Source organism: Nelusetta ayraudi, unplaced genomic scaffold (assembly GCF_046127955.1).
Source record: "Nelusetta ayraudi isolate G7.1 ecotype Tasmania unplaced genomic scaffold, CSIRO-AGI_Nayr_v1 ptg000026l, whole genome shotgun sequence".
Taxonomy (NCBI): Eukaryota; Metazoa; Chordata; class Actinopteri; order Tetraodontiformes; family Monacanthidae; genus Nelusetta; species Nelusetta ayraudi.
Genome location: NW_027466076.1, coordinates 3,644,850 through 3,655,000, shown reverse-complemented (window position 1 = coordinate 3,655,000; position 10,151 = coordinate 3,644,850). Strand labels below are relative to the sequence as shown.

The 10,151-nt window shown below is 55.1% G+C and overlaps 2 protein-coding genes across 2 annotated transcripts; both read left to right on the top strand.

Moving 5' to 3' along the window:
• Nucleotides 1–2,189: 2,189 nt before the first annotated feature.
• nefma (neurofilament medium chain a) lies at nt 2,190–6,198 on the top strand. The gene is made up of 3 exons (XM_076029125.1): nt 2,190–3,380; nt 4,148–4,272; nt 4,422–6,198. The coding sequence occupies exons 1-3, from the start codon at nt 2,328–2,330 to the stop codon at nt 6,196–6,198; spliced, it is 2,955 nt and encodes a 984-aa protein (XP_075885240.1). The 5' UTR covers nt 2,190–2,327.
• A 1,763-nt stretch (nt 6,199–7,961) lies between these two features.
• On the top strand, nt 7,962–9,787 carry pgam2 (phosphoglycerate mutase 2 (muscle)). Its single transcript, XM_076029130.1, has 3 exons — nt 7,962–8,446; nt 8,925–9,105; nt 9,551–9,787. The coding sequence occupies exons 1-3, from the start codon at nt 8,030–8,032 to the stop codon at nt 9,718–9,720; spliced, it is 768 nt and encodes a 255-aa protein (XP_075885245.1). The 5' UTR covers nt 7,962–8,029; the 3' UTR covers nt 9,721–9,787.
• The last annotated feature ends 364 nt before the right edge of the window (nt 9,788–10,151 follow it).

The window sequence follows — 10,151 nt, the reverse complement described above, 5'->3', positions numbered from 1 at the left end:
GACGCCTCCTCTGTCCCTCCCTCTCTCTCTCTCTCTCTCTCTGTGAATGTGCCGAGTCACTCTGTCCAATCAGCTGCCTTCGAGGCCCCTGCAGCGCAATGCAGCGCCTCCTGCCGGCCGCCGGCAACCAATAGGGGGCGTCCTCTGTGTGTGTGTGTGTGTGTGTGTGTGTGGTGGACACAGCCATGCCCCCGCCCCTGTTTGTAAAACAGCACTTTACGTGTGTAGCAGCTACAGTATTGACGCCGCAAGTCACATCACTCTTCTGACCGCGTGCACGCACATACACACACGCACGCACACACAGTGCTTATGCTGCAGTGGGCGGGGCATCATTAACATAAATCCATTCGGCACTAATGTCATTTTACTTTTTGAATGTGTTTCACTGCACTTGTTGTTTATCACTGTGATCTCCCTCAGTTGTTTCAGCATCTTCTTCTTCTTCTTCTTCTTCTTCTTCTTCTTCTTCTTCTTCTTCTTCTTCTTCTTCACCTTCTTCTTCACCTTCTTCTTCACCTTCTTCTTCTCCAGCTGCTCTCAGAGCCTCACCAGGATTTCAGAGTCGAAATCTAAAAAGACAAACAGACAGACAAACTTTGCTGGTGTTGAGATGGTGGTGTCTGAAAAACAGTGCTGTTCAGCGGCCAGCCACCAGGGGGCCGAGCAGACACTCCCGTCTGTCCTCTGCTTGGCTCAGAGCTCCACTGCAGCACTGCAGCTTGAAAACACTCCAACTCTGCAGTGCTGCTGTCAAACACCTCCTGCTGTTGCTGCTGCTCCTCCTCCTCCTCTTTCTTCTCCTCCTCCTCCTCCTCATCGTGTACCTCCCTTTCCCGCACCTCCTTCTTCTTCTCCTCCTCCTCCTGCACCTCCTCAACAACAACCTCCTCCTCCTTATCCAACTCCTCCCTCTCTGCCCTCTTTCTCTCCTCGTCCTCGACCTCCTCCGTCACCACATCCACCACCCCCACCTACTCCACCTCTTCAACCACCTCCATCATTTCCTCCTTATCCATCTTCTCCTCCTCCTCTTCCTCCTCCTCCACCACTTCCAAAACTTCCTCCACCTCCTCCTCCTCATCAACCACCTCCACTGCTTCCCCCACCTCCATCTTCTCCTCCTCCTCTACCGCTTCCTCCACCTTCACCTTCTCCTCCTCCTTCTCCCCCAGTCAGGCCCTGCTCATCCATCCAGGCTGGTGAAGGGCACAATAGGGTGTGGCAGCAGCAGGAGGAGGACGTCGTGCTTTCTCCTCCTCCTCCTCCCCCCCCCACCTCCTGGGTCCATCTCACTGTCTGCCAGTGAGACAGTGGAGCTAAAATTGGCAATGAGACGAAGCCTGAGACCAGCCAGGAAAAATGATGGGAGGTGGAGACGAGTAGCGGATAGATGGCCGTGTGTGTGTGCGTGTGTGTGCGTGTGTGTGCGCACGTGTGTGTGTGTGTGTGTGTATGTGTGTGTGTGTGTGTGTGCGTGTATGTGTATGTGTGTGTGTGTGTGTGTGTGTGTGTGTGTGTGTGCCTGTGTGTGTGTGTGTGGGGAAACTCCCACAGCATCATGCGGCTCCTAAGATGCAGCAGTGCAGCTGGTTTTTGGTGCATTTTTTCCCTCCCACAGGTTTATAATTGTTCCACATCAATCGATGTGATTGATCCGGGATTGGAGGCCGGATGAAGGTGGGATCAATAACCTGTCGGGGATGAGGAGGAGGGGGTGGGTGGGGCGGGGGGAAGGGTGGGCGGCGAGAAGTAGCTGAACTCATCACGACTGCCAGAACCGTCGTGCAACAGTGACTCTGTGTTTTTCAGTCTTTGATCTGATCAATGAGGCAATAAAAGTGCTTCTACCTGATCAAATTGCTGCTGCTGCTGCTGCTGCTGCTGATGATGATGATGATGATGATGATGATGATGATGATGATGCTTACTTAGCAGGCCACAGCATGATTATTTCAAGTTACTTCAACTCAAATTTCAACTTTTTTTTTTTTATCCTTTTGACAACATGAACAAGTTTTGTTGGTAATTAAAAACCTGCCGCTGAGTGTTGTCCCGTCCCGGACCGGACGGGAATCAGAGCTCCGCCCACCGGCTGGTCCGGACCCCCCTCTCTCCCCATCCCTCCTCGCCCCGCCCCCTCAGGCTTTAAAAGCAGCGGACGGAGAAGAGTTGTGTCGCTTCAGAGAGCCATCCACTCCTCACCTGCACACACTCACACTCACCCACTCACTCACCCACTCACTCACACGGACACACACACAGAGAGACACCCGCCCGTCCACCGGCTCCCCACCTTCTCCTCCTGCGGAGCCCCGACTGACCGGATGAGTTACCCGGAGAGCCTCGGGAGTCCCTTCAGGAGGACCATGGACCTCCGGAGCAGCAGCAGCATCAACTACGGCCGCCAGGCAGGAAGCCCCTCCAGCGGCTTCCGCTCCCAGTCCTGGTCCCGCTCCGGCCCCGGCTCCACCCTCACCTCCGCCTCCGCCCTCACCTCCACCTACAAGAGGAGCGTGAACGCGACAGTGTCCCGCTCCGCCGCCGCCGCCGCTGACTCCGGCGGGGACTACGGCCGCTCCTCCAGCGAGAAGGAGCAGCTGCAGGGCCTCAACGACCGCTTCGTGGTCTACATCGACAAGGTCCACTTCCTGGAGCAGCAGAACCAGCAGGTGGAGGCGGAGATCCAGGCGCTGCGCCAGCAGCAGGTGTCGCGCTCCGACCTGGGGGCGCTCTACGACCAGGAGCTGCAGGAGATGCGCGCCGCGCTGGAGAGCATCCACCGCGACAAGGCGCAGGCGCAGCTGGACAGCGAGCACCTGGACGAGGAGGCGAGGCGGCTCCGCGAGCGGCTGGAGGAGGAGGCGCGTGTGCGCGAGGAGACCGAGGCGGCGGTGCGCGCGCTGAAGCGCGACGCCGGCGACTCGGGGCTGCTGCAGGTGGAGCTGGAGAAGAAGGTGCAGGCGCTGCAAGACGAGGTGGGCTTCGTGCGCAGCAGCCATGAGGAGGAGGTGGGCGAGCTGCTCGCGCACATCCAGGAGGCGCAGGTGAGCGTGGAGCGGCGCGGCGGCGAGGCGCGCGGCGCCGCCTCCGACGTCACGGAGGCGCTGCGGGAGATCCGCAGCGAGCTGGAGGACCGCGGGCAGCAGCAGCAGCAACAGGTCGAGGCCTGGTTCCGGGGCCGCTGCGCGCAGCTGAGCGAGGCTGCCGAGCGCAACCAGGACGCCATCCGGTCGGCGCGCGATGACATCGCCGAGCAGCGCCGCCTGCTCGCGTCCAAGAGCGCCGAGCTGGAGGCCGTGCGCGGCGCGCGCGACTCCCTCGAGCGGCAGCTGAGCGACGTCGAGGACCGACACAACGGCGACCTGGCCGGGCTACAGGTGAGCGAGGGGGAGGGGGATTGTGGGGGGCGGGACCAATTGGGGGCGGCCGTGCGTAAAGACGCACCGCAGAGGCTCATCTCATGTTGTGTGTCTGCGTGTGTGTCTGAGTGTGAGTTTGTGTGTGACTGTGCGTGCGTGTATGTGTGTTTGTGCGCAAACGTTTGGAACAAGTTTTTTGTGCGTGCGTCAAACTTTGCATCAACAGGTTTTAGCCGGTATGAGAACTGCAGTGAACTCGGTGACGTCACTGGTTCGTCGCCACTGATCAGGATTCAGTTCCCGTTGCTGCTGCTGCTGTTGCTGCTGCGTCACCCTCAGGGCATCACTGCAGCAGCTCACCCCTCCCCCCTCTGCTGCTGAGTCAGAGAGTCGACTTGGACTCCCCCCAGTGGCTCTGTCCTTGCATTACACCACTGATGTGGGCGTGAGGAGGTAGTGGGGGGGAGCTGCCCTTGAATCCTGTATTGCGTCAGAATAAATTGAGGCCTTTTACTGAGTCAGTCTGCGGTGCGGCAGCAACATATGATACAACAGAACGCCCAGATTGGGGAAATTTGCATAATTGCAGTAACAACACAGTGCAAAGAGAAGAGAAATTATATTAATTAAAAGGAAATGAAGAAAAAGTAGTAGTAGAGCAAGAAAGGAAAAACAAGATGTTTAAATCATATGGAAGAGTTGGATTATTTAGGAGTTTTCTACATATTATTGACAAATAAAGAAATGAAAGTGAGGAACTCACCAGCGCTACCTTGTGTCCCCAGGAGACCATCCACCAGCTGGACAACGAGCTGAAGAGCACCAAGTGGGAGATGGCTCGTCACCTGCGTGAGTACCAGGACCTGCTCAACGTCAAGATGGCCCTGGACATCGAGATCGCTGCCTACAGGTAAGAACTTCCTGCTCCTCCTGCTGCTCCTCGTGTCTCCACTGCTGGACCTTCAACTCTCTCTCTCTCTCTCTCTCTCTCTCTCTCTCTCTCTCTCTCTCTCTCTCTCTCTCTCTCTCTCTCTCCCTGCTCTGCTCGTCTTCCCCCAGAAAACTGCTGGAGGGCGAGGAGACGCACTTCAGTACCTCCCCCTACCGCCCGGCCGTGTCCTCCAGGACCTCCATGGCCAAGATGGAGATGCCCAGGCTGAAGGTGCAGCACAAGTTTGTGGAGGAGATCATCGAGGAGACTCGGGTGGAGGACGAGAAGGCGGAGATGGACGAGGCCCTGGCGGAGGTGGCGCAGGAGCTGTCGGCCGCCGTGGGAGAAGAGGAAGATGAGGAGGAGGTGGAAGAGGCGGTGGAGGAAGAAATCATAGGTGCAACCGAAGCTAAAGTGAGCGCTAGCGCCCCGGACAAGGAGGAGGAGCAAGAGGAGGTGGAAGGAGAGGATGGAGGAGAAGGTGAAGAGGAAGAGGAAGAGGAGGAGGATGAGGAGGGAGAGAAAGAAGAAGAAGGTGAGGGAGAGGAGGAGGCAGGAGCTGATGAAGGAGGAGAAGCTGAGGAGGAGGAAGAGGAGGAGGAGATCACTGAGGAGACAGTCTTGTGCTCCAAAGCCCCCGAGGCTAAAGCTGCTCCAGAGGAGGAGCAGCAGGAGGAGGAGCAGGAGGAGGATGAAGAGGCAGTAGACGACAAAGCTCCCAAGACTGAAGAGGAGAAAGAGGAGAAAGGAAAACAGGAGGAGGTGGCTGAAAAGGATTCTGTCACTGCAACCGAAGCTCCAAAAACCGACGCTGCCAAGACAGAGTCATCCAAACCCGACTCCCTGAAGACCCAGAGTCCCAAGTCCGAGTCTCCTGCAGCAGGCTCACCCAAGGCTGGATCACCCAAACCTGGATCTCCAAAGTCTGAATCCCCAAAACCTGGATCCCCAAAGTCTGAATCCCCCAAACCTGGATCACCTAAAATTGAATCTCCACAATCAGAATCCCCCAAACCAGAGTCCCCCAAATCTGAGGTCGCAAAGCCTCAGTCTCTGAAGCCTGAATCCCCCAAGCCTGGATCCCCAAAGTCTGAATCCCCAAAACCTGGATCCCCAAAATCTGAATCCCCCAAACCTGGATCCCCAAAGTCTGAATCCCCAAAACTTGGATCCCCAAAATCTGAATCCCCAAAACCTGGATCCCCAAAACTTGGATCCCCAAAATCTGAGTCCCCAAAACTTGGATCCCCAAAGTCTGAATCCCCAAAACTTGGATCCCCAAAATCTGAGTCTCCAAAACTTGGATCCCCAAAGTCTGAATCCCCAAAACTTGGATCCCCAAAATCTGAGTCCCCAAAACTTGGATCCCCAAAGTCTGAATCCCCAAAACTTGGATCCCCAAAATCTGAGTCCCCAAAACCTGGATCTCCAAAGTCTGAATCCCTAAAACCTGAATCCCCAAAACCTGGATCTCCAAAGTCTGAATCCCCAAAACCTGAATCCCCAAAACCTGAGAGCCAAAAGACAGAGGCCACCACACCAGAGGCTGCAGAGGAGAAAGTAGAGAAGAAGAAGAGTGATCCAGCCGAGGAGCAGCAGGTGGAGAAGAAGGACGTGGCCATGAACGGAGAGGTGGAGAAGGACGGCGAGGTGCTGGCCAACGGCGTTGACGACAGCCCCGTCAAGGACGACGGCAGCCAAAAGGTGGTCATCACCAAGACGGTGGAGACCATTACCACGGGCGAGGACGGCTCCAAGCACGTCACCAAGTCAGTCACCGTCACCGAGACCCTGAAGGAGGCGCAGGAGGAGGTTCAGGAGGTGGTGCAGGAGACGCTGGTGAGCAAGAAGACGACTGAGAAGCACCAGACGCTCACCCAGGTGGTGACTGAGGCGGCCAAGTGAGCTGCGAGGTGGGGGGAGAAGCCGGAGCCGGAAAAACCCCTGCAAGAACGCACGAAGAAAAACCCCCAACCAAATCATACAGCTAGAGCCGATGATGTAACGACAAGAAGAAAATCAAACTCACACACAACCTCCCAAACGTCCTGACCAATCAGACGGTAGAGAGCATCGACAGAGACGTTAACGCTTCCCGCTAAAAAGGCTTTACGGTGCATGTTGAGCGGCGACGCCTTCGCCCACAAAACCTCACACACACACACATCCCTCTACTTCCTTTAGCAGGTCACGGCGGTATTCGGGGGAGGAGAGGGGCTTGGCGGGGAGGGGGGGAGGGGGTGAGGGGTCTCTGCATGCCAGCTTGGGAGGGGGGAGGGGAGGGGCTAGTGCCAGGGGGTAGGTCTTGTTTGATAGCAACACTACTGTAGTGAAATAAACTGCTGAAGGGTGTCTGGAGGTGTGAGATGATCAACCTCCAGCGATCCAGGGTTCGAGGGTTCGGTGGGTGGTGGGTGGGGGGGGGGAGCACGGACGAAGCCTTAACTTGAAGTGCGGAGACGCCAACTGAGCCAAAAGGAAAAATAATAAGCGACGACAACAACGACGACAACAGATGACAAGGGACACAAAACCCGCAGCGACTCGTCAGCCGGTCGACCGACATCCCTGAAAACCTCCTGCAAGCCTTAATCAGCTTCTACCACCTGTGTGTGTGTGTGTGTGCGCGCGTGCGTGTGCCTGTGTATGTGTGCGTGTGTGTATGTGTGTGTGTGTGTGTGTGTGTGTGTCCACGCATAGGATGGACCTGAACTTGAAACATATGAATCAAATAACTAAAATAATCAGGTGCTACTGTTTGCAGATCCCATGACTCGTCATAAACAGCAGTGTTCGCTTAATAAACCACACCGTCAACCAAAACTCTATGTGTGTGTGTGTGTCTTTGTGTGTCTCTGCGTGTCGAGTCATTTGTTCCTCTCGACATCAACACGTGTACCTACCTGAATCCTTCTCATTCAACAGCCGTCAACGCCCGAACAAATTCGAATTCTCCACTCAGAAACAAGCAAAAATCTCCAATATAATTCATTTCTTCACCTAATAAAATGTGTTGTTTTTTTTTGTTGGTGCATTCTTCAAATTGACAAGCTTTGAAAGGAATTTCAATATTCAGCTGCCGTGATATTTTACAGTGTTTTGAAAAACAATTTGATTCTGCATGTCAATCATTAATTATTCACTTATTGATGCATAGACTCAGGGCATGAGTTTAGTTAAAACTCCTCCCTTCCAAATTAAAATGCCTCCCTTTCAAATTAAAACTCTTTCCTTCAAAATTTAATCTCCTTCCTTTCAAATTAAAACTCCTCCCTCTAGATGTTTGGCTGAAATTTTCCCAGCATGTTTAAAACTGTGTGTGTTAAGTCAACACAGTTGTTGCAGAGTCGCCGACACTCGGGGGGGACGGAGGAGGGGTTCAGACTCCACCCACTTTCACCCCCCGGAACCCCCCTCTAACAACCCTGTTCTCCACATACAGCCGTTAGCGCCTCATGCTAACCCGACGCTCGGCAGATGTCCCTCCTGTAAAAGTCACATTGCTATTTTTGTCTCCCCCACGACCTCCGACCTTTTCCCCCGCCAGACCCAGCTGACCAGGCTGCAGGGCGGGCCGCCATGATTGGCCAGCCACAGGAATGGCCTCCTCCCACACCCCAACCCCCGCCCCTGCCTCGGGGCGGCTATAAAAGCAGCAGCGGCATGCAGCATCTCGGCCTTCCACTCCCCCGTCAGCTCAGCTCCACTTCCTTCACTTCCTCCACGTCCAGCAGACATGGCTGCCGCCCACCGACTGGTCATCGTGCGCCACGGCGAGAGCGCCTGGAACCAGGAGAACCGCTTCTGCGGCTGGTTCGACGCCGACCTGAGTGAGAAGGGCACGGAGGAGGCCCGGCGCGGCGCCCTGGCCATCAAGGAGGCAGGGATGAAGTTCGACGTGTGCTACACGTCTGTGCTGAAGCGCGCCATCAAGACGCTGTGGACCATCATGGAGGGCACCGACCAGATGTGGTTGCCCGTGATTCGCACCTGGCGCCTTAACGAGCGCCACTACGGCGGCCTGACTGGCCTCAACAAGGCCGAGACGGCAGAGAAGCACGGCGAGGAGCAGGTGAAGATCTGGCGCCGCTCCTTCGACATCCCGCCGCCGCCCATGGACGCGGATCACGCCTACCACAAGATCATCAGCCAGGTGAGAGCCAAGCCACCGTGACAACCTCACTACAACCACCACCACCATCACCATCATCATCACCATCAGCACCACCAACACCGTCACTACCACAGCTTCGAAATGCGTTTTAATTTGCACATTCTTCGAATCGATGAGCTTCTGGAGGATTTTCAAAGTTCAGCTTATGAATTGTGAAAGGAGAGACAGATAAGGGTTTGATTTCTTTGAAAAATGATTATGTGTAAAACTCCTTCATCCCCAATTAAAACTCTTTCCATCCAAATTGAAACTCAATTTTTCAACTTAGAACTCTTCCCTCTCAAATTAAATCCTTCCTTTCCAATTAAAACCCCTTCCTTCCAAAATAAAACTACTTATTTCCAAAATTAAATCTCCTTCCATCCAAATTCTTCCAAATTAAAACACCTCCTTTCCAAATTAAAACTCCTTCCTTCCAAATTAAAACTCCTCCTTTCCAAATCCAAACCCGCCACAGTCCCGCCGCTACCAGGGCCTGAAGGCCGGCGAGCTGCCCACCTGCGAGTCGCTCAAGGACACCATCGCCCGCGCGCTTCCCTTCTGGAACGACGTCATCGCCCCCGAGATCAAGGCGGGCAAGAACGTCATCATCGCCGCCCACGGAAACAGCCTGCGAGGCATCGTCAAGCACCTGGAGGGTGAGTCCCCACAAGACACCAGTGCCACCTGCCTGCCGCCTGCTGGGGCTGGGCTGCTACCTGGGGAGGGGGGCGTGGCCAGTGGAAGAACACACAAACACACGCAGAAGAAGCATGAAAAGATGCTGGGGCTGCAGTAAAAAGCAAAACGTAGCCTCATTTGCATGAAGGTCAACACACACACACACACACACACACACACACACACACACACACACACACACAGTTGTGGTGTGTAAAAATAGCAGCGACGGCGACGTGACTGTTGTCAGTCGTGGGCTCCTGTTGCAGTCGTGACCTTTGTTTGGAAAGGTCACACATTTTCGGGGACAAGATCCTGGAGATAAGGCGGGAGGGGGTGGGCGGGGTCAAGGTAAAGGTTGCGGCGGTTGCAGACCCGGTGGCTGAGCTCTCCTCCTCTGTGTATGTGTGTGTGTGTGTGTAGGCATGTCGGACGCGGCCATCATGGAGCTCAACCTGCCCACTGGGATCCCCATCGTGTACGAGCTGGACGCCAACCTGAAGCCCATCAAGCCCATGGCCTTCCTGGGCGACAAGGAGACAGTGAGGAAGGCCATGGAGGCCGTCGCCGCACAGGGCAAGGCCAAGAAGTAGACATGACTCAGCAGCTCTCTGTGCTTCGTCATCCTGGCACGTGAAATAAAGAAACTGCGTTTTTACAGTAGCGTGTCCGTGTGTTTGTGTGTGTGTGTGTGTGTGTGTGTGTGCGCGCGTGCAAGTGTCTATTGCCTCTCCTTCAGCAGCTCAGAGTTCACAGAGTTGCTCATGGCCGAGTTCCAGAGCAGCAGCAAGTTCCTCTGTGTGGCGCAGCATCTGCAGCTGCCGTTCGGAGGACAACAGCTCCACCTGCAGGACAAAAAGGGATGAGTGAAGTGTCGGAAACTCCCAGCGTGTCTGTTCAGAGGTTTTCTGTCTTTGGTCTTCACCTGGGGGCCTCGCAAATAACCTCCGGCACTCAGTTCTCCACACTGAACAGGGAAAAAGCAAAGTCCATCCTTTGCTTCTTTCACATTCAGATGTGGAGA